Source organism: Aulonocara sp. 'chitande type north' Nkhata Bay, linkage group LG23 (genome assembly GCF_057382095.1).
Source record: "Aulonocara sp. 'chitande type north' Nkhata Bay isolate Kocher_YH1m ecotype deep benthic linkage group LG23, A_spYH_male_GT1.1, whole genome shotgun sequence".
Lineage (NCBI taxonomy): Eukaryota > Metazoa > Chordata > Actinopteri > Cichliformes > Cichlidae > Aulonocara > Aulonocara sp. 'chitande type north' Nkhata Bay.
Window position 1 is genome coordinate 50,086,352 of NC_141365.1, and position 22,278 is coordinate 50,108,629.

A 22,278-nucleotide genomic window follows, 5' to 3' on the forward strand; every position below is an offset into this window, starting at 1 on the left:
TGGGTTTGAAAAATAAAATCTTCCAGGCCCTGAAATGCATATGAAAGATTCCCACTCAGACCTCATGTCAGTGTATAAATTGGTTGAGTCGGGGTTAAAAATTAGTTTGCAATAGAAACTTGTCAATTAAATTTGATATAATTTAACACATTTTCAGTTTTCAATTTTACCAAAATACAGCATGACGTAAAATGCAAAAAGTTGTTTTTGATGGAGTTGACAGAGATATTAATTTATATACACTACCAGTCAACAGTTTGAACACACCTTCTCATTTATTGATTTATTGATTGAATTATACGACTGTCTACACTGTAGATTCATAGTGAAGACATCAAATATATGGAGCGAGATACATGGAATTATGTAGCAAAGAAAAAAATGATAAATAACTCTAAATATGTCTGATATTTTAGATTCGTCAAAGTGGCCGCCCTTGGCTTTGTTGACAGCGCTGCAAACCCTTGTCCTTCTTTCAATAAGCTTCATGATGTAGTCACCTGATATGGATTTCACTTCACAGGCGTGCCTGTCAGGGCTCATTTGTGGAATTTATTGCCTTCTTAATGGAGTTGGGACCATCAGTTGTGTTGTGCAGAAGTCAGGTTGGTACACAGCTCACAGTCCTATTTGACAACTGTAAGAATTCATAATATGGCAAAAATCATCAGCTAAGTAAAGAGAAGTGACAGTCCATCATTACTTTAAGAACTGAAGGTCAGGCAGTCTGGAGAGTTGCTTTGAATGTGTCTGTGATGGTTGCAGTTAAAGCCACAGATAGTGGTAATATCTACCAAACATCACAGTGCTACAACAGACTTATACATAACGCTACATTTATATTTTTCTTTCTTTAAAAATAGCAATTAATTTACAGGGTAATAAAACTGGTTTTGGTTTACAATTATTTTACTTGTACAATGACATGATACTGTATTCTAAAATAAGTGTGCACATTTTAGTTTACACTGTTATGTGTATGATTTAGTCTTTTTTTGACTGAGTGACCTCAGTAGCAGCTGCTCCCAGTAAAAGGGGCGTACAGTATATGGAGACCTGCAAATCATATCACAACTCTGGATCATGGGGGGTGGGACGTGTCATGGTGGTTTCACCTAGGTTTTTGTGTGTTGTACCCCTTTTTGTGTCTGTCTGGGCTGATCAGCCACTATTTAAATTTCACTTTTGTCTCATTTAGATAGGTCAGTTTGTTTGAGTCTCTAGTATTGGTTGTTGCCAGCTTTTGAGAAGAGTTCTGTTACTTCGACCTCTTTTGTGGGCCCCAAATGTATTTATTATTTGTATAATTTAACCAGGTTAGTTTTTTGAGTTAAATTAAAACTTAATTAATTAATTAATAAATAAACTGGACTTTAACCTGTGCCAGACTTTCCTTTACTGCTCGGTCCATCACAGTGTCTCCAAGTGCAGTAGCAAAAACCTTCAAGCACTACGATGAAACTGGTTCACATGAGGACCGGCCCAGGGAAGGAAGACCAAGAGTCCCCTCTGCTGCTGAGGATAAATTCATCTGAGTCACGAGCCTCAGAAATCGCAAGTTATCAGAACCTCAGATTAGAGCTCAGATAAATGCAGCACAGAGAGTCAGTAGCAGACACATCTCTATATCAACAGGACACTGTGTGAATCAGGCCTTTATGATCAAATAGCTGCTGATAAACTACTGCTAAGGAAAAGCAACAAGCAGAAGAGATTTGTTTGGGCCAGGAAACACAAGGACCAGATATTACTGGTAGACATCTGTGCTTTGGTCTGATGAGTCCAAATTTGAGATCTTCTGTTCTGTTCCCCATGTAATGGTCTGCAAGAGGATGTAGCGAGCTATAGCCCCGTCCCCCAGGGCATGAAGCAGGCATGCAGGAGATCCAGGCTCCAGACATCCAGAGGCCCCAGAGTGCGAGAGCCCAAGGAGGACCACCAGAGGGGCATCCGTGCCACCCTCCTGGGAAGAGCTGAGGAGAGCCCCAGATGAGGGGTCACCCAGTAGCCACGGAGCAGAAGCCAGAGGGGGCTGGACAGGCGTGCCCTCCGGCTCTGCCGGCAGCCAGCTGTGCCAGAGTGAACCGAGCCGCAGTGCTCAGAGGCCGGAGGCCCGAGGGCCCCCCGCACCCCAGAGGAGGCCTGACCGAGCAACAGGCGCCAGGCCCCGCCAGGTAGCCACCGGGTGTGAGCTGGTACATACCTGAGCGCCCAGCCCCGGACACCAAGAACCACCAATGCACCGACCCCTGAGGGCATCAGTTACCGGCAGGGAGTGTGGTGAGGGGAGATAGGCCTTGGAGGGCCTGGGAGTTCCCAGAGAGGTGGAGTCTAAGACCCGACCTGACATATAGACACAGACAAACAGGCACACACAGACACAAACATGCATTCCCACCCTCATGCACACATATACAAATACTTAACACTCACCCAACGTAGGGATAGACATACATGGACATGTACACACAATCACACTCCCCAAACATACTCTATACCCCGGGTCCAGGTACCCTCGCCCCGAGAGGGGGAAACGGCACCCAGACCCAGGAGATGTTACCCTTCCCCCGGGGTGGAGGCAAGCAGACCGTCCCAGGCTCTGCAGCAGCAGGGAGGCCCCGCATCCCAGATCCCAATTGGCCGGCCAACACCTTCTCCCAGCCCCCCCGCCCCGATGGCCAGCAGAGAACAGAGGTGTGTGAAGACCCCAAACCTCCCTCCTCCCGCTCATGTGTAGTGTTGCTGCGTGTTGTTCTAAGGTGCATTTAAAACACGGGAGAGCATGGTGCTGCTGCCAGAGAGCAGCAGGTGTTAGCACAGCCCCTCCCGAGAACCCTCAATGTCTACATGGATTTAAAATTGAGAGGTGGGGCGCCAGAGGTGGGGTTGAATACACAGACCGTTAACGTGCCCACCCTCAAGGCCCTATATGTATGTGTTATGAGAGTGTGAGTAATGTGGATGTCTAAGTTGTGGAATAAAATTGAGGCACCGGTGGCCAGACGGGGACGGGGACGGGGGGGGGAGTGCCTCCCCTGCACCCTGGTGACACACCCGCACCTAATTGTGTGGGTGTGTTGGAGCGGGAAGAGGGAGGCAGCCGGGGATGGGGAGGAAAAGAAGGGAGGGGCTAGATGCCCCTTGCTGGGGTCAGCTCCCCGCTGACCCCAATAAATGGTAAGTGGCTTGTATTTGTATGGCGCTTTAATAGTCTTTACACACCCAGTCATCCACCCATCCTCACACACATTCACACACTGGTGATAGCAAGCCACAGCCACCCTGGGGCGCACTTACAGAGGCACGCCCGTCCTTCGGCACCCACCAAGGCAAGGGAGCCCAGGCCCATCCAGACCGGGGCCAACGGCAGCAGGACCGCCCAGCCCCACAGGACCCGGAGCAGCCCACCCGACCCCACCGCAGAGGAAACTGTACCCACCCTAACATTCAATCATCTCCCAGACTACACAAGACAACAGACACCCAGGTTAAGTTTACTCTCCACCTCTCCTATGTCTCTCCCCCACCTGCAGAGTCGCTTGACCTAAACCCAGTACACATGGTTTGGGGTGAGATGGACCACAGAGTGAAGGCAAAATGACCAACAAGTGCTCAGCATCTCTGGGAACTCCTTCAATACTGCTGGAAAACCATTTCCGGTGACGACCTCACGAAGCTCATCGAGAGAATTCCAAGAGTGTGCAGAGCAGTAGTCAAAGCAAAGAGTGGCTATTTTAAAGACTCTAAAATATGAAACATTTTTTGAGTTATTGAGTAAATTGACACAGTGAGCATCATATTTGATTTCTCGAGTTCATTTAACACAATCCAGTCACTGTTTCTGAGACAGAAACTACAGAAAATGTCAGGGAACTAGTCTGTTATCTCACAGGTTACTGATTACCTGACAGAAAGGCCACAGCCTATAAGACTAGACAGCATTCAGGCTCCACAGGGGCTGTGCTGTCTCCACTCCTGTTCAGCGTGTGCACCTCACACTTTAGATGTATTACTGGTGGGCAGGTGGAGGAGTACAAAGAACTAGTGTATGATTTTGCGGTGTGGTCTCAGAGGAATCATCTGGCCTGAATGTGAAAAAGACCCATTAGTTGGTGATCGACTTCAGAAAGAAGACGATGATTACATGGCTGGCATCTATAATAGGACAGGATGTTGATTTGGTGGTGGAATGCAAGCACCACTGACAGCAGGCTGAACTGGAAGACCAACACAGAGGCTGTAGACAAGAAGAGTATGAGCAGTCTGCTTACTAATGAATTGGAGACTTTTTAGCATATACAGTAAAACTGGATAAGCGCACTCGCTAGATGCCTAAATGTAAAGTGCCATTCATAATGATTTAACACTGCATGACCGTAATGTTATAGCCAATTGTTGAAGACGGGACAAAATGTCTGCACATTAAACTTCAGGTGGTTTGGGCCCATCAAGCGTTTGTGCTCAGGTGTCTGTAAGTTGATGGCATGTTTAAAGCCTAATCAGTGCTGAACAGTGAAAAAGAGTCATGTGTGTTTTAAGGACAGGAGCTTGACACAGGAAGACTGAAGATGGTCAAGGTGACGACTCATTAATTACTGGGGAAACACTCAGCTTGAATCAATCATAAACATCACTCTTAAACAAAACATGAATATTTGTTTAAGAGTGAAACATCAGTGTTCCTCCAGATGACGTCTGCGTGAGCCTCTTTTTAATAAAACCTTTAAAATATGCAGATTAGTAACAGAAGGTCACTAATGCTTTGCAGGTAATAGACAAACTTTGTGGTATGAAAAAGATCAACAATTTATTTTTGTTATAGACAAAACTTTCTTTGTAAAACTTTGAATGTTTGAAATATTCAACATGATCATGTAAAACATTAAAACAAAATTTACTCAAACATCTACAGGTGAGTGAAACAGGTAGCAAAGGAACAAAGGCAGCAAGCCTGCCTCCGTTTTTATCCACCAGAAAACCATTCATCATGTTATACTAAAAATAAATCTCTTTAAATGCAATACCTTAACAACAACAACAACATAACAACATAATAATAATAAAACGATAACAACAATAATAACGTTCCCTAATCATGTCTCTTCAAACATTTACATAAATAGTAAGCGTGTTGATTTTAGAAGTCGTTGTAATTAAAGCCCATTCTTCGTTTGCATGAAGACACTGTGCGGCTCGGTATTCTGCTTCCTGCAAAAGAAAAGATGAAAAAATACATTTTTGAAGTAAAACGAACAGCAGAGAAAAGTTCGGCAAGTGCAACATTTTACCGTGTACAGTTTCCATGTGTCGTTTCCACGACTGATTATTAGTGCATGATGTTTTCTGCTGAGAAAAAACACAATTAAAAAAGAAAAGGTGGTTATAAATTTGCTATTTCAGACTATTTATACAGCCGTTAACTATTTGAGCTATAAAAAGCTCTTACTTGTTGTATTTCTCGCTGTAGACCAGTCCAAGAATAACTCCAGATGTGATGATGAACACAGCTGATCCAGCTGCAGCATAGAAGAAAGTTACTTCTGCAGAACTGTTTGTGGTGGCATTGACTCCGTCTGCATTATTTAAAAACTCTGAAAAGTAAAACAGGTTCTAATCAATTATAAGGGAAGATTAGGATGCTACGCATTCTTGCCTGTCATGTAATATTAACTTGTATTAAGTGTGTTGTCATATATTTAAATTCTGAACATTGTTTTATAATTGGTTTGGTCAGATTAACTGCTTCACATTTTTCGTTAAATAAAGCAGTTTCATTTCTTTGACAATTACAGCAGACGTGTCAGTGATGATTATTATCACAATGTCACCACTGCAGAAAATTAACAGAGAAATACATAAAGTGTAAATCATAAAAGTTATTAAATAAATCCACACTTTACCTTCCACAGTTACACTGAGATGAAGCTTTTTTGATCCTCCAGTGTGTACACACTCACAGGTGTAGTTCCCGCCGTCCTCTGCTGTTAAATGTGTCAGGTGGAGAAACACAGTCTGATTTTCTGTCATCAGTGTGAACCTGGAGTCACATTCATGCTCAAAGTCGTGTCCATGTCGATACATCAGACTACAGTTTTCTCCTCTGCTCCTCTCTGTTTGAATCTTACACACTATCAGCAGGATAACTTGTGTTGTTTCATTGGTGCACAGTGGAGTGACATCTGCTTCTTTACTAATGGTTTTCACACGGTGCTCCTGCACAGCTGCAGTACAAAAAAATAAAAGTCAGTTCAGTATGAATTACAGCTGCTAAGTTAGCACTTCCTGTATTAAAATAAATAAATAAATAAAACATTTATTGGTAAAGGAAATATTCTCCCTCTAAAAACAAAATATATTAACCGTTCAACATCAAAACGCTCTACATAAGCGATCCTTTAGAAATAAAAGTAACTCGTGCACGATACCTTTTCTGCCTGTACAGAACGGCAGCAGAAGCAGAGCAAACCACAGTTTCCATCTACCCATACTGGTCAATACATCTAAACAACTCTTTAACTGCTGCTGGTTGTGTACACTGTACTCTACTGTACTGCAGGGTGGAAGTCAGATACACCCCTTTGCATTTATCTGCAGCAGTCAAAGAAGGAAGTGCTTTTATGGATTCAAATGTAGCCTCACCCATTTGTGTCAAATTAAAATAACTTTAACTATCTTGTTTGAAGAAATTCAAGAAGTAAAAATGTTGAATGAAGATCAAACACTGATAAATGAAACTATTATATGTGATTGATGCGTTAACAAATAGCACTCACATCACATCTCTTACACGAAGGAAGACGTCTGTCTTAAAATAGCAGCTTAGAAGCTACGCAATGACTTTATAGCAAACAGAACAAATATGTATGAAGACATTAGTGCAAAACAGGCATAACTTGATGTTTACCAAACATTTCAAAGCAGCAATAACAAAATGTCACTCTGCCAAGAATAAAGAAGACAGTGGGTTTGAAAAATAAAATCTTCCAGGCCCTGAAATGCATATGAAAGATTCCCACTCAGACCTCATGTCAGTGTATAAATTGGTTGAGTCGGGGTTAAAAATTAGTTTGCAATAGAAACTTGTCAATTAAATTTGATATAATTTAAAACATTTTCAGTTTTCAATTTTACCAAAATACAGCATGACGTAAAATGCAAAAAGTTGTTTTTGATGGAGTTGACAGAGATATTAATTTATATACACTACCAGTCAACAGTTTGAACACACCTTCTCATTTATTGATTTATTGATTGAATTATACGACTGTCTACACTGTAGATTCATAGTGAAGACATCAAATATATGGAGCGAGATACATGGAATTATGTAGCAAAGAAAAAAATGATAAATAACTCTAAATATGTCTGATATTTTAGATTCGTCAAAGTGGCCGCCCTTTGCTTTGTTGACAGCGCTGCAAACCCTTGTCCTTCTTTCAATAAGCTTCATGATGTAGTCACCTGATATGGATTTCACTTCACAGGCGTGCCTGTCAGGGCTCATTTGTGGAATTTATTGCCTTCTTAATGGAGTTGGGACCATCAGTTGTGTTGTGCAGAAGTCAGGTTGGTACACAGCTCACAGTCCTATTTGACAACTGTAAGAATTCATAATATGGCAAAAATCATCAGCTAAGTAAAGAGAAGTGACAGTCCATCATTACTTTAAGAACTGAAGGTCAGGCAGTCTGGAGAGTTGCTTTGAATGTGTCTGTGATGGTTGCAGTTAAAGCCACAGATAGTGGTAATATCTACCAAACATCACAGTGCTACAACAGACTTATACATAACGCTACATTTATATTTTTCTTTCTTTAAAAATAGCAATTAATTTACAGGGTAATAAAACTGGTTTTGGTTTACAATTATTTTACTTGTACAATGACATGATACTGTATTCTAAAATAAGTGTGCACATTTTAGTTTACACTGTTATGTGTATGATTTAGTCTTTTTTTGACTGAGTGACCTCAGTAGCAGCTGCTCCCAGTAAAAGGGGCGTACAGTATATGGAGACCTGCAAATCATATCACAACTCTGGATCATGGGGGGTGGGACGTGTCATGGTGGTTTCACCTAGGTTTTTGTGTGTTGTACCCCTTTTTGTGTCTGTCTGGGCTGATCAGCCACTATTTAAATTTCACTTTTGTCTCATTTAGATAGGTCAGTTTGTTTGAGTCTGTAGTATTGGTTGTTGCCAGCTTTTGAGAAGAGTTCTGTTACTTCGACCTCTTTTGTGGGCCCCAAATGTATTTATTATTTGTATAATTTAACCAGGTTAGTTTTTTGAGTTAAATTAAAACTTAATTAATTAATTAATAAATAAACTGGACTTTAACCTGTGCCAGACTTTCCTTTACTGCTCGGTCCATCACAGTGTCTCCAAGTGCAGTAGCAAAAACCTTCAAGCACTACGATGAAACTGGTTCACATGAGGACCGGCCCAGGGAAGGAAGACCAAGAGTCCCCTCTGCTGCTGAGGATAAATTCATCTGAGTCACGAGCCTCAGAAATCGCAAGTTATCAGAACCTCAGATTAGAGCTCAGATAAATGCAGCACAGAGAGTCAGTAGCAGACACATCTCTATATCAACAGGACACTGTGTGAATCAGGCCTTTATGATCAAATAGCTGCTGATAAACTACTGCTAAGGAAAAGCAACAAGCAGAAGAGATTTGTTTGGGCCAGGAAACACAAGGACCAGATATTACTGGTAGACATCTGTGCTTTGGTCTGATGAGTCCAAATTTGAGATCTTCTGTTCTGTTCCCCATGTAATGGTCTGCAAGAGGATGTAGCGAGCTATAGCCCCGTCCCTCAGGGCATGAAGCAGGCATGCAGGAGATCCAGGCTCCAGACATCCAGAGGCCCCAGAGTGCGAGAGCCCAAGGAGGACCACCAGAGGGGCATCCGTGCCACCCTCCTGGGAAGAGCTGAGGAGAGCCCCAGATGAGGGGTCACCCAGTAGCCACGGAGCAGAAGCCAGAGGGGGCTGGACAGGCGTGCCCTCCGGCTCTGCCGGCAGCCAGCTGTGCCAGAGTGAACCGAGCCGCAGTGCTCAGAGGCCGGAGGCCCGAGGGCCCCCCGCACCCCAGAGGAGGCCTGACCGAGCAACAGGCGCCAGGCCCCGCCAGGTGGCCACCGGGTGTGAGCTGGTACATACCTGAGCACCCAGCCCCGGACACCAAGAACCACCAATGCACCGACCCCTGAGGGCATCAGTTACCGGCAGGGAGTGTGGTGAGGGGAGATAGGCCTTGGAGGGCCTGGGAGTTCCCAGAGAGGTTGAGTCTAAGACCCGACCTGACATATAGACACAGACAAACAGGCACACACAGACACAAACATGCATTCCCACCCTCATGCACACATATACAAATACTTAACACTCACCCAACGTAGGGATAGGCATACATGGACATGTACACACAATCACACTCCCCAAACATACTCTATACCCCGGGTCCAGGTACCCTCGCCCCAAGAGGGGGAAACGGCACCCAGACCCAGGAGATGTTACCCTTTCCCCCGGGGTGGAGGCAAGCAGACCGTCCCAGGCTCTGCAGCAGCAGGGAGGCCCCGCATCCCAGATCCCAATTGGCCGGCCAACACCTTCTCCCAGCCCCCCCGCCCCGATGACCAGCAGAGAACAGAGGCGTGTGAAGACCCCAAACCTCCCTCCTCCCGCTCATGTGTAGTGTTGCTGCGTGTTGTTCTAAGGTGCATTTAAAACACGGGAGAGCATGGTGCTGCTGCCAGAGAGCAGCAGGTGTTAGCACAGCCCCTCCCGAGAACCCTCAATGTCTACATGGATTTAAAATTGAGAGGTGGGGCGCCAGAGGTGGGGTTGAATACACAGACCGTTAACGTGCCCACCCTCAAGGCCCTATATGTATGTGTTATGAGAGTGTGAGTAATGTGGATGTCTAAGTTGTGGAATAAAATTGAGGCACCGGTGGCCAGACGGGGACGGGGACGGGGGGGGGGAGTGCCTCCCCTGCACCCTGGTGACACACCCGCACCTAATTGTGTGGGTGTGTTGGAGCGGGAAGAGGGAGGCAGCCGGGGATGGGGAGGAAAAGAAGGGAGGGGCTAGATGCCCCTTGCTGGGGTCAGCTCCCCGCTGACCCCAATAAATGGTAAGTGGCTTGTATTTGTATGGCGCTTTAATAGTCTTTACACACCCAGTCATCCACCCATCCACACACACATTCACACACTGGTGATAGCAAGCCACAGCCACCCTGGGGCGCACTTACAGAGGCACCCCCGTCCTTCGGCACCCACCAAGGCAAGGGAGCCCAGGCCCATCCAGACCGGGGCCAACGGCAGCAGGACCGCCCAGCCCCACAGGACCCGGAGCAGCCCACCCGACCCCACCGCAGAGGAAACTGTACCCACCCTAACATTCAATCATCTCCCAGACTACACAAGACAACAGACACCCAGGTTAAGTTTACTCTCCACCTCTCCTATGTCTCTCCCCCACCTGCAGAGTCGCTTGACCTAAACCCAGTACACATGGTTTGGGGTGAGATGGACCACAGAGTGAAGGCAAAATGACCAACAAGTGCTCAGCATCTCTGGGAGCTCCTTCAATACTGCTGGAAAACCATTTCAGGTGACGACCTCACGAAGCTCATCAAGAGAATTCCAAGAGTGTGCAGAGCAGTAGTCAAAGCAAAGAGTGGCTATTTTAAAGACTCTAAAATATGAAACATTTTTTGAGTTATTGAGTAAATTGACACAGTGAGCATCATATTTGATTTCTCGAGTTCATTTAACACAATCCAGTCACTGTTTCTGAGACAGAAACTACAGAAAATGTCAGGGAACTAGTCTGTTATCTCACAGGTTACTGATTACCTGACAGAAAGGCCACAGCCTATAAGACTAGACAGCATTCAGGCTCCACAGGGGCTGTGCTGTCTCCACTCCTGCTCAGCGTGTGCACCTCACACTTTAGATGTATTACTGGTGGGCAGGTGGAGGAGTACAAAGAACTAGTGTATGATTTTGCGGTGTGTTCTCAGAGGAATCATCTGGCCTGAATGTGAAAAAGACCCATTAGTTGGTGATCGACTTCAGAAAGAAGACGATGATTACATGGCTGGCATCTATAATAGGACAGGATGTTGATTTGGTGGTGGAGTGCAAGCACCACTGACAGCAGGCTGAACTGGAAGACCAACACAGAGGCTGTAGACAAGAAGAGTATGAGCAGTCTGCTTACTAATGAATTGGAGACTTTTTAGCATATACAGTAAAACTGGACAAGCGCACTCGCTAGATGCCTAAATGTAAAGTGCCATTCATAATGATTTAACACTGCATGACCGTAATGTTATAGCTAATTGTTGAAGACGGGACAAAATGTCTGCACATTAAACTTCAGGTGGTTTGGGCCCATCAAGCGTTTGTGCTCAGGTGTCTGTAAGTTGATGGCATGTTTAAAGCTTAATCAGTGCTGAACAGTGAAAAAGAGTCATGTGTGTTTTAAGGACAGGAGCTTGACACAGGAAGACTGAAGATGGTCAAGGTGACGACTCATTAATTACTGGGGAAACACTCAGCTTGAATCAATCATAAACATCACTCTTAAACAAAACATGAATATTTGTTTAAGAGTGAAACATCAGTGTTCCTCCAGATGATGTCTGGGTGAGCTTCTTTTTAATAAAACCTTTAAAATATGCAGATTAGTAACAGAAGGTCACTAATGCTTTGCAGGTAGTAGACAAACTTTGTGGTATGAAAAAGATCAACAATTTATTTTTGTTATAGACAAAACTTTCTTTGTAAAACTTTGAATGTTTGAAATATTCAACATGATCATGTAAAACATTAAAACAAAATTTACTCAAACATCTACAGGTGAGTGAAACAGGTAGCAAAGGAACAAAAGCAGCAAGCCTGCCTCCGTTTTTATCCACCAGAAAACCATTCATCATGTTATACTAAAAATAAATCTCTTTAAATGCAATACCTTAACAACAACAACAACATAACAACATAATAATAATAAAACGATAACAACAATAATAATGTTCCCTAATCATGTCTCTTCAAACATTTACATAAATAGTAAGCGTGTTGATTTTAGAAGTCGTTGTAATTAAAGCCCATTCTTCGTTTGCATGAAGACACTGTGCGGCTCGGTATTCTGCTTCCTGCAAAAGAAAAGATGAAAAAATACATTTTTGAAGTAAAACGAACAGCAGAGAAAAGTTCGGCAAGTGCAACATTTTACCGTGTACAGTTTCCATGTGTCGTTTCCACGACTGATTATTAGTGCATGATGTTTTCTGCTGTCAAACAACACAATTAAAAAAGAAAAGGAGGTTATAAATTTGCTATTTCATACTATTTAGTTAACTATTTGAGCTATAAAAAGCTCTTACCTGTTGTATTTCTTGCTGTAGACCAGTCCAAGAATAACTCCAGATGTGATGATGAACACAGCTGATCCAGCTGCAGCATAGAAGAAAGTTACTTCTGCAGAACTGTTTGTGGTGGCATTGACTCCGTCTACATTATTTAAAAACTCTGAAAAGTAAAACAGGTTCTAATCAATTATAAGGGAACATTAGGATGCTACGCATTCTTGCCTGTCATGTAATATTAACTTGTATTAAGTGTGTTGTCATATATTTAAATTCTGAACATTGTTTTATAATTGGTTTGGTCAGATTAACTGCTTCACATTTTTCGTTAAATAAAGCTTTTTGATTTCTTTGACAATTACAGCAGACGTGTCAGTGATAATTATTATCACAATGTTACCACTGCAGAAAATTAACAGAGAAATACATAAAGTGTAAATCATAAAAGTTATTAAATAAATCCACACTTTACCTTCCACAGTTACACTGAGATGAAGCTTTTTTGATCCTCCAGTGTGTACACACTCACAGGTGTAGCTCCCGCCGTCCTCTGCTGTTAAATGTGTCAGGTGGAGAAACACAGTCTGATTTTCTGTCATCAGTGTGAACCTGGAGTCACATTCATGCTCAAAGTCGTGTCCATGTCGATACATCAGACTACAGTTTTCTCCTCTGCTCCTCTCTGTTTGAATCTTACACACTATCAGCAGGATAACTTGTGTTGTTTCATTGGTGCACAGTGGAGTGACATCTGCTTCTTTACTAATGGTTTTCACACGGTGCTCCTGCACAGCTGCAGTACAAAAAAATAAAAGTTAGTTCAGTATGAATTACAGCTGCTAAGTTAGCACTTCCTGTATTAAAGTAAATAATAAATAATAAATAAAACATTTATTGGTAAAGGAAATATTCTCCCTCTAAAAACAACATATATTAACCGTTCAACATCAAAACGCTCTACATAAGCGATCCTTTAGAAATAAAAGTAACTCGTGCACGATACCTTTTGTGCCTGTACAGAACGGCAGCAGAAGCAGAGCAAACCACAGTTTCCATCTACCCATACTGGTCAATACATCTAAACAACTCTTTAACTGCTGCTGGTTGTGTACACTGTACTCTACTGTACTGCAGGGTGGAAGTCAGATACACCCCTTTGCTACCCAAGTTCAGAGGACTGAGCTGCTGTTAAAGCAGGAAGTACTTTTATGGATTCAAATGTAGCCTCACCCATTATTGTTAGTTTAAAATTATAATTCATGAAGCAAAAACATTGAAGGAATGTAAATATTACATGCGACTGATGTGTTACCAAATAACACTCACATTACATCTGTCAGCCAAATCCACTCAAACCTGCAGTCCTCTAGTGGTTCCACACTCCCACTTAACATCTAAAAGTGACACACCTTTCTCCATCTCTGGAACAGTCATCCCTCTTTTATAAAGTTTTCCTTTTTTTAAATTCAATTTGAAGATCTACCTATTTTCAAGTGTCTTTCAGGTCACTTTAAAACCCACCCCAGCGGGGCACATCTTGATCTTTGTAAAACATTTCAAAGCAACAACAGAGGATTAATGCACACATGTCAAACCCGACACATGTACAGCCTCTGGTAGTTTGTGGTGCTGTACAATCCTCTGGTCTTTGAGATGCAGCTGTGTGGATGAGGTGATTGATTTGGGATTAAAAATACTTTATTAGAAATTCTGTATTTATTAAATGTGATTTTAATCAAACAAACAGACATGAAGCAATATAATAATATAGATTTGTCTGAGATTCACAGTTGTGGAGTTGATGGTTTCACACAGAATTACATAAAATGCAAAAACAAAACAACAGAACAAAAAAGGCCTCTAAGCACATTTTCTACCCTCTGATTGACATGTTAGTCTATAGGACCCATTTTCTGTACAACAAAATATCTCTCTTTACTTTACAGATATTATAAACAGATATTATCTGCACCTTGTATACTAAGTAGATATTGAATATTTCCAACTTAGTACTTGATAGTTTCATAGATTGCATAATCAACATGTAACTCTTTTCCTTCTATTCCCTGAGTATTAATGTACATCACTGTGACATCACAGGTAGCCGGACTGGAGTTAGCATCATGCTGGGGGCGACCTGACGAGATAGTTTGGTAGACATCAGTGGTCGGGTGTTGAAGGCTCATGTAGGGGTCCACTTCATCCTAAACAACATTTCGGATTTAAACATATTTAATATTTATTATAATATTTAATTACAGTGCTGTTTGAAAATAGACACGCTGTCACATGACCCTAAACATTTTGAGAAGTGTGAAACAGAACTACGTCAAACTCACCAAAGTCTGCAGAGTTTCAGATCTGGTTAAGTTAGATGGTCCTGGTTGGTTTTCTCTGTTAGAATAAAAACATCAGAGTTTACAGGGTGAACATTAAATACCTCCAACCTGCTGATGTGGGCATCTCTTCGTGCTGCTTTCAAAGAAGCTAAAAAAATCTGACATTTTTAAATCATGAAGCGTTATTTTACAAGTTAAAAAGTTTTCACCTGGGAGGATTTCTCCTCAGGGTGACACAGCACGTTATCCCAACCACAATGATGAGCGTAGCAGCAGCAGAGATGATGATGACTGTTGCCATGAACTTCATGCCAGAAAACGTGTCGTCCTCTACTGAACATTGACGCAAAATAAATAAATCAGAGACGATCAACATTATCTTGAAAAGTATAAAAAAGACCAAACAAGCTTACATTCCACTGTGATATTAAGACTTAAAACCTGAGTTTCTCTTTCATATGAGCATTCGCAGGTGTAGTTGCCACTGTCTGCTGCTGTTAAACTGGTCAGGTGGAGAAACACAGTGTGATTCACGTCTATCAGCGTGAACCTGGAGTCACAGCCGCACTTTAGTGGCTGCTGTAGTCTGTATAGCTGGCAGCAGGTTTCCCCTGTGTGTCTCTCTGTGCTGATCCAACATTTCACTAAAACCAAAGTCAGGTTCTGACTGGTGCACACTGGAGTGATGTCTGGCCCTTTTCCAGTGGTTTTCACAAGAGTCACTGAGTGAAAAGGACAAAATTAACATTTTACCAACATCAGTACAAAAAGTAGAGCTTTCTATCGTAAACTAGGTTTAGTGCCGTACCTCTGCTGTCAGCGCACACACACAGCGGCAGAAGAACGAGCCATCCACGTCTCCATCCGTCCATAGAGCCAAGAGATCAAGCTCAAGTCTACCTGCTGTTCTTTTAATACTCTGTGTTAAGGCACAGTAACCTGTACGTGACCTGATGTGACGTGGATTGAAACAGAAGTGAACCTGACTGCTTCTACTTTCCTGTTAAAATACATCAGTTCCTATAAGTCTCATATACAGTGATGTGATTTAAAAGGCTTTCACAGCACTCTACACAGACCTGTGAAAAAATGAACACACTCTTGCTTTCTCCGTGGGACAGGTTAGCAGTCACGTACTGCTGATCAAATGCACTCTAACAAATAAAGTGTGAGCACTTATATAAAAACAGATGCTTTGACACTTTTCAGGTCGGGATCACTCAGGTTTGTGCTGATACTCTGCCACAATCCTCTCAAGAAATTCACCTCAAGTTCAGATCGTGCGAAAAATGTAAAAACTCGGTTAGCATGTTAAATATTAAAGTTCATGACAGCACAGTTAGAAAAAGACTGAACAAGTATGGCTTGTTTGGAAAGCTTGCCAGGAGAAAAGAAGATGGCAGTGCACCCGCAACTTTGGTAGCAAAGTTGCAAAGCCAACCAGCACAAACACCTCACACCAACTGTCAAGCACGGTGTGGGAGGAGATGTTTTGCACTTGTTTTGCAGCCACAGGACCGTGGCACTCTGAATCGACCATGAACCCTTCTGTAGCAAAGTATTCTACAGTCAAATGTGAGGCTTTCTGTACAACAGTTAAAGCTTGGCCCTAACTGGGTCATGCAACAGGAAAATAATCCCAAGCACACCACAAATCGAGACCTAAGCTCAACTTAAATGCAGCGGCAGGACCTTAAGGCCTAAAAGAAAGTCCCCAAACATCAATGAACTTAAGCAACACTGTAAAAATATAAAAATGATTTAAACGACCGATACAGAAAACGGTTACTTAGTTATTTCAGCTAGAAGTGTTTCTACAAACTATTTGATGGGGGCGCGTAGGAGTGCAGAGGAGTCCTGAGAAACTCTCTTTTTCACAAAGGCTGATGGGTAAACTTCAACTTCTCAGTTCTCACTTTCAGGTGCATGAATGCAAAAATGTTTCATGTCGGCTCTTATTTAAGTTTCATATAAGACGTCTGTGGTCAATTTAGTTTGTGGTCGACGTTTGGTGATTTTGTTTTTTTGTAAACACGTGCATATGTGTGGGAGTAACATCTGACACTGGCCACAACAACACAACTCACACGCAGCAGTGCAAACAGTTAAAAACAGCTGCTTTTAATTGAATGAATATAAAACCCTAAAAGCAGATCCCATATCTTATTGCATTGAAATTGAGGGCCTAGAGGCACATAGCAAAAGAAATAATGATTTAATGATATAAAGCTTGCTCTGTGGTTTTCTTCCATTGTCTAGTTTAACGAAAAACTTGCTGAAGATATGAACACATCAGTAACAAAAAGAAAAAAACAGAAAAGAAATCGTTGTTTCTTAAAAAGTTATATTCTGATATATGTCAAAACTTTGATCTCTCTTTCTTTTTTCTATTTCCTGTTTCAGCTGGGCGGTCACCGTAGTGATGGCTGCATCTCTATCTGTCGCCTCCTCGCTGTTGTAAGCCTGACGTCGCACAGTCTGGTAGAACTCATCTGACTCCCGGTAAAGGCTTGTGTATGTAGCATCATAATCGATTTTACCCTGTAAAAACATCCAAATGTGTAAGGTTTTTGTGCTCATAAACAAACTTTCCATATATATTTGGCAGCCAGTGACTCACTTTAAAAAACACGAGGTCACATAATAGTTCACACTATGAGCTTATGCACTCGGGCTGTGATCAGGAGACCTGTGCTGCTGCTGCTGAGGTTCGCCCTCTCTCTGTGGGCTTTGGCCAGCTTCATTGCAAGCAGATGTTACATGAGCAATAATGGCTGCTTCCCAACTTCCTTCTGCTTCTGCCAGATTAAAGTTAGCATAAAGGTGGGATTTGGGAAGTGATTGCAAAGAGTATCATCAGCTTAAATTCAAATTGAAGACTGTCACCTTTGACCTGCATGCAGGCGTGACCCCATCTGTGTTTGCTGAGCGAGGATCTCGGTGGCCTGAGCCGCAGGGAACACAGACAGCTCAACCAACAAGAGCTTGCTTTATATTTGTAATATATTAAGGTGACTATCAGATTTAACGTCTCCACATCATTTTGGTCTAAAAGTTAAGCTTGATTTAGATTAAAACGAGTGTTTAGGGTCAGTGACTTGAATGTAAAACTGAGGTTTCTTTATATTTTGGTGCTTAAACCTTTGGACAGTTGTTATTCTATTGTAATTACCGAGTGCTCGGTCTCTGTTCATTTTGCACTTGACTGTCCATTGATTTCCTCGCTGCGTCTCTTATGAGTTTTCCTCGGCCTCTTCATGCCCTGTTAGCTGACATTACCATCCGCCTCACAGTGAAGCTTGGCTTTTGTTCTGCTCCGTACTCGCGTTTGTGTCTGACTTTAAGCCAAATCGTGACATTTCGAGCATTTTAAAGGTAAATAAAGGTTTCCACATAATTAAGCTGGAAAAAATGTTTCATGTCCTGCTACAAGTGTTGTTGCGAAACCTGAATCATACTGAAAGTCTGAGCTGTTCGCTTTACCAAAGTCCCCCTGGTCTTTCTCTCTCACTACTGACCCTGAACGGAAAGAAAAATCCCTTTGACTCTCAGTTCTCTGTCTCTAAGATGTGCATCCTTTAAGAGACATCCTCGTTTGTCTTAAGTGGGCTCCTCCAAAGCATTATGCTCTAAACACTGGCAGCATAACTGTCAGGCAATGTTTTTGAGAGTGTCGAACATTCATGAGGTTTTATCGCTTAGTGCCAAGTGTAACTTTTTTTTTTACACCATCTCTCTGAATTACAAGTGCACTGCTGCAGTGACATGTGCACATGGTGAAGTGCCAGCTGCCAACTAACTGAGAGGATTTTCAAGTGGTTTCATTTCCCAACTTATATTTTCTGACTTATACAGAATTTATGCATCTCTCCAAGTGTTTTATGTTGCATTGGATAAGAGGGCCAGCTAGATTTCTAAATGTATAGTTTGTAGGAATGCACACAATAAATTTGATTCTTTTACTGTGTTATAAGAACGCAGAACAACAGAATAAAGAACAAGAGGATTCACTTACTATTGACACAGGTGGCTCTTTCCTTGTAGGGTATCTGTGAACAAAAGTGACAGTTAGAGCCATGCTTCAGTGAAACAGATGAGGTAATCCTAAATCTATTACAGGTTCAGTTACATACAGTTTGATTGAAATTAGTGTCTAATGTTCTCTCTAATCTCTAATCTCTAAATGTTGACATGCACAATTAAATCATCTTTACAAACTAAAATTGTTTGATTACTGATTGTCCAGTTGTTTAAGTTACAGTTCTTTTCTCTGCGTGTTGTAAACACAAACTGCTTAAATTTAAAGTGCAAGAAACAAATTTTCACCTGCAGCGATTTTGTCTCAGGATAAATCCGAGGACAACTCCGACTACAATGACAATTCCAGTACATATACAAATCACAGTGATAGACATCAGCTGCCTCACTGGAGAAGTGTGAGCTTCTAGAAAAAAATCACAAAAGAAAAAGTTAGAAAACGTAGAAAAACAGAGCAAAACCAGACTTTAGACATTACCTCCAGTTTTAATGTTAGGATCAGTACAAGAGCTAATGTCCCTCAATTAGTTTTCATTTTAGTCATGATTCAAAAGAATGAGTCTGTGATGCAGGTCCGATTTATTCAACAGCAGTCTGCGCACAACTCGAACAGCAGCACAGGAGGCAAACAGAAACAGGTATGAGAGAAAGAACAAAGCAAACACGCACCTTCAGCCGAGATAAGGAGATGGATAATATCTGTCCCATCGCTACGGGAACACTCACAGGTGGACTTCCCACTATCCTCTGCTGTTAAATTGATCATCTGGAGAAACACGACTCGGTTTTCTTTTACCAGCCTGAACCTGGAGTCGCACTCGTTCTCAAAGCCCCGTCCATGTTGATACTGCAGACGACAGCCTTTTGGCCTGTTCCCTTTTGTCTTTATCGTGCACACTATCCAAATGTAATCCACTCTAGACTTGGAGCAAAGTGGAGTGACATCTTTTTGTTCCCCAATGGTTCTCATGATCGTCTCTGCAATTAAAGAAGATGTAATGAAGATCTGTTTGGCCTAATTGCGCCAACCGTCTCCAAAAAAGGGGTTAAAGGCTACTTTAAGAACAATAGGTCAGTGCTATAGTCTGCTGTTATTCTACAAGACTTTAAAACTGATGGGATGTGTGTAATCATACAGTACCTTCAGTGTCAAAACTCAAAGACAGAGGCAGAAACAGAGCAAACCACAAAGCCCTCTGGTCCATAGCTGCAGCAATGTCCAAACAAATCAAGACGTTATACCCAGAAGAAAACGAAACCTGCTGAATGCAATCCTTTGACACACTAATCATCAAACCACAAGAGAAAAAGTATCAAGTAGAAGTGGAGTCAAGGTAGAAGTGCCGAGACAGGGAAGCGCAACAAGCAACTGCTTCTAATTGTCAAGTAACATTCAGCCAATGACTAAACTGGAGGGTCTTCATTTTAATCACAACATTAGTGCTAAAGCACATTGGCCACAGTGTTTATACTCCTCAGAGGCTTTCACATCAAAGGTTTTAGATATAAGGATATAATAATGTATCATAATAACCCTTTACACCTTTAAAAAATATTTTTTAAGTCTCAGATGAACGCTAACAGCCACTTTTAGCCACAGCAGAAAGCTCTGCTGGTTTGTTTTGCCAGCCTTTTACATGGGATTCTTGATGTAATCCCAAAGGGATCTGTGCTTCCTCCTGGAACTTAACTGAGGTGCTTGTCAACCAAATGTGTAACCCACACGTGACCTATTACACCGTGTCATGATCTCTTTAACAAACACTCAACGCACTCTTACTGCTTCTGATTGTCAAAGATAGCAGCGAGATGCTGCTAATCATCAACTGATCATCAGCACGTGTGAGGGCCTCTATAAAAGGGGGCTTTGCTGGTCTGGAGCATTCAGGTGTGTTTTAATACATTATGTTCTCATGAGGTCTGTGACAAAAAGTGTTACATCTCAGACGCTACAGGCCTCAAGTATCATGTTAAACGTTAAAGTTCGTGAAAGAAAAGACAGCGAGTATGGCTTGATTGGAAGTGTTTCCTTAAAACAAGCCCCTCTTTTCAAAGAGCAGAGCAGCTTGGGTTAGCTTTGCAAACTTGCATCTCAGCAAACCACAAGACATCTGGAACAAAGATCAAAGTGGAGATGTTTGGTCATAATGCACAGCACCACGTTCGGCTAAAATTAAACGAGCATATCACCACAAACACCTCATATCAACTGTCAGCACGGTGGCGGGGGGGTGATGACTTGGGCTTGTTGCAGGCACACGACCTTACCTTGGGTACATTACCTTGGGTTGACCTTGAACTCTGCTGTGTACCAAAGTATACTCGAGTCGAATGTGAGGCCACCTGTCTGACAGCTAAAGCCTCGCTCAACCTGAGTCATCTAACAGGACAATGATCCCAAGCACAACTCAGCAGCAAATCTACAACGGAAAGTAAAGAATGAGGTGTCGCAATGACCCAGTCCAAATCCAGACCTCTGATCTTGTATGAAAGCTGCATTAAAACATCCTCAGCTACAAGCAGACAGTTGAAAACTGAAACTGCGACAGAGAGACAGGTAAACAGACAGAAATGTAAAATTAGACACCAGACCAAACAAGCAAAGACACAGAGCGGCTGTTGCTGTTGTCTTCAGTATAGATCTGAAAGGTTGTCACGGCGGTAAATGTGCATGTGATGATATAGTTGAATGATATGGTCAAGTAGTGAACAAATGAAACTAGGTCAAAACATCACAGTAATGCATGCTAGCTGCTATTTCATTTCTGCTTTCAGCTACTATTAATAAACAGAATCATGTACAGGATTGTGTTAATGCAACGCTACATGTATTACAGAAAGAAGCACGTTAAAGTCAACGTGGCTGTCTGGGACAGATGTTGCTCCTGAGCGAAGCATGCAGGCTTTAAATGATGAGCAAAGCACAAATAGGACGGAGACAGAAGCAGCGTTTAGGGTCAAACATTAGAAAACTCCCTCCATGATCATACAGACACATGTGACTGTCCAGTGCTCTTACAGTATGGGAGGTAATAAATCTTTGAATGTTGTTTATTTTAAGGTTTCTACTGTCCGACTTTGGTGTGTTGTAACCTTAGTTTTCTGTGCTTAGCTAACAGGAGTGCTACCCAGTGTGCTCTTCTGCTGCTGTGGCCCAATGTGCTGTGCATTCAGAGATGCTCTTCTGCCTACTTTGATTGTAATGATTGGTCATTTGAGTGACTCCAGCCTTCAGCTTATAGCAGTCATGCTCCCCTGACCTGTGGTATCAGAAAGGCCTTTTTCCACCCAGAGAACTCCCACTCACCTGATATTTCCTCGCTCACACTATTCTCTGTAGATCACTGTGTGGGAAAATCTCAGTAAATCAACAGTTTTTTAAAATACTCAGACCAACCAATCTGACACCAACAATCATGCCAAGTTCAAAATCACTTAGATCGTCTTTCTTTACCATTTTGATGCTCAGTGTGGACTTCAGCAGGTCATCTAGATCGTGTCTACATGCCTAAATGTT

The 22,278-nt window shown here is 42.3% G+C and overlaps 3 protein-coding genes across 3 annotated transcripts; all 3 read right to left on the reverse strand.

The window, feature by feature from the left end:
* Positions 1–11,068: 11,068 nt before the first annotated feature.
* Positions 11,069–13,463, reverse strand: LOC147302932 (uncharacterized). Its single transcript, XM_086283614.1, has 4 exons — positions 13,388–13,463; positions 12,857–13,177; positions 12,403–12,547; positions 11,069–11,180 (listed from the first exon to the last, which is right to left on the reverse strand). Exons 1-4 carry the CDS (start codon positions 13,446–13,448, stop codon positions 11,069–11,071), a joined length of 639 nt encoding a protein of 212 aa, XP_086139740.1. The 5' UTR covers positions 13,449–13,463.
* Positions 13,464–14,097: 634 nt separating this feature from the next.
* LOC147302933 (uncharacterized) lies at positions 14,098–15,832 on the reverse strand. The gene is made up of 5 exons (XM_086283345.1): positions 15,532–15,832; positions 15,137–15,445; positions 14,933–15,056; positions 14,724–14,778; positions 14,098–14,588 (listed from the first exon to the last, which is right to left on the reverse strand). Exons 1-5 carry the CDS (start codon positions 15,593–15,595, stop codon positions 14,391–14,393), a joined length of 750 nt encoding a protein of 249 aa, XP_086139471.1. The 5' UTR covers positions 15,596–15,832; the 3' UTR covers positions 14,098–14,390.
* A 1,051-nt stretch (positions 15,833–16,883) lies between these two features.
* On the reverse strand, positions 16,884–20,097 carry LOC147302934 (uncharacterized). Its single transcript, XM_086283346.1, has 5 exons — positions 19,903–20,097; positions 19,431–19,739; positions 19,050–19,167; positions 18,739–18,772; positions 16,884–17,264 (listed from the first exon to the last, which is right to left on the reverse strand). Exons 1-5 carry the CDS (start codon positions 20,051–20,053, stop codon positions 17,058–17,060), a joined length of 819 nt encoding a protein of 272 aa, XP_086139472.1. The 5' UTR covers positions 20,054–20,097; the 3' UTR covers positions 16,884–17,057.
* Positions 20,098–22,278: the final 2,181 nt, after the last annotated feature.

Excerpts from the sequence above, each read along its gene's own strand:
- LOC147302933 (XM_086283345.1), bottom strand. The coding sequence starts at position 15,595 with ATGGACGGATGGAGACGTGGATGGCTCGTTCTTCTGCCGCTGTGTGTG. Across the intron at positions 15,057-15,136 it reads TCTTAATATCACAGTGGAAT|TAGAGGACGACACGTTTTCT; the intron begins GTAAGCTTGTTT and ends GTCAATGTTCAG. Across the intron at positions 14,589-14,723 it reads CTGAAACTCTGCAGACTTTG|GATGAAGTGGACCCCTACAT; the intron begins GTGAGTTTGACG and ends AATGTTGTTTAG.
- LOC147302934 (XM_086283346.1), bottom strand. The coding sequence starts at position 20,053 with ATGATTAGTGTGTCAAAGGATTGCATTCAGCAGGTTTCGTTTTCTTCT. Across the intron at positions 19,740-19,902 it reads TTTGAGTTTTGACACTGAAG|AGACGATCATGAGAACCATT; the intron begins GTACTGTATGAT and ends CTTTAATTGCAG. Across the intron at positions 17,265-18,738 it reads AAGAGCCACCTGTGTCAATA|GGTAAAATCGATTATGATGC; the intron begins GTAAGTGAATCC and ends ATGTTTTTACAG.
- LOC147302932 (XM_086283614.1), bottom strand. The coding sequence starts at position 13,448 with ATGGGTAGATGGAAACTGTGGTTTGCTCTGCTTCTGCTGCCGTTCTGT. Across the intron at positions 13,178-13,387 it reads GTTCTGTACAGGCACAAAAG|CTGTGCAGGAGCACCGTGTG; the intron begins GTATCGTGCACG and ends TTTGTACTGCAG. Across the intron at positions 11,181-12,402 it reads TACAGCAAGAAATACAACAG|TTCAGCCTGCTGTCAGTGGT; the intron begins GTAAGAGCTTTT and ends TTGGTCTTCCAG.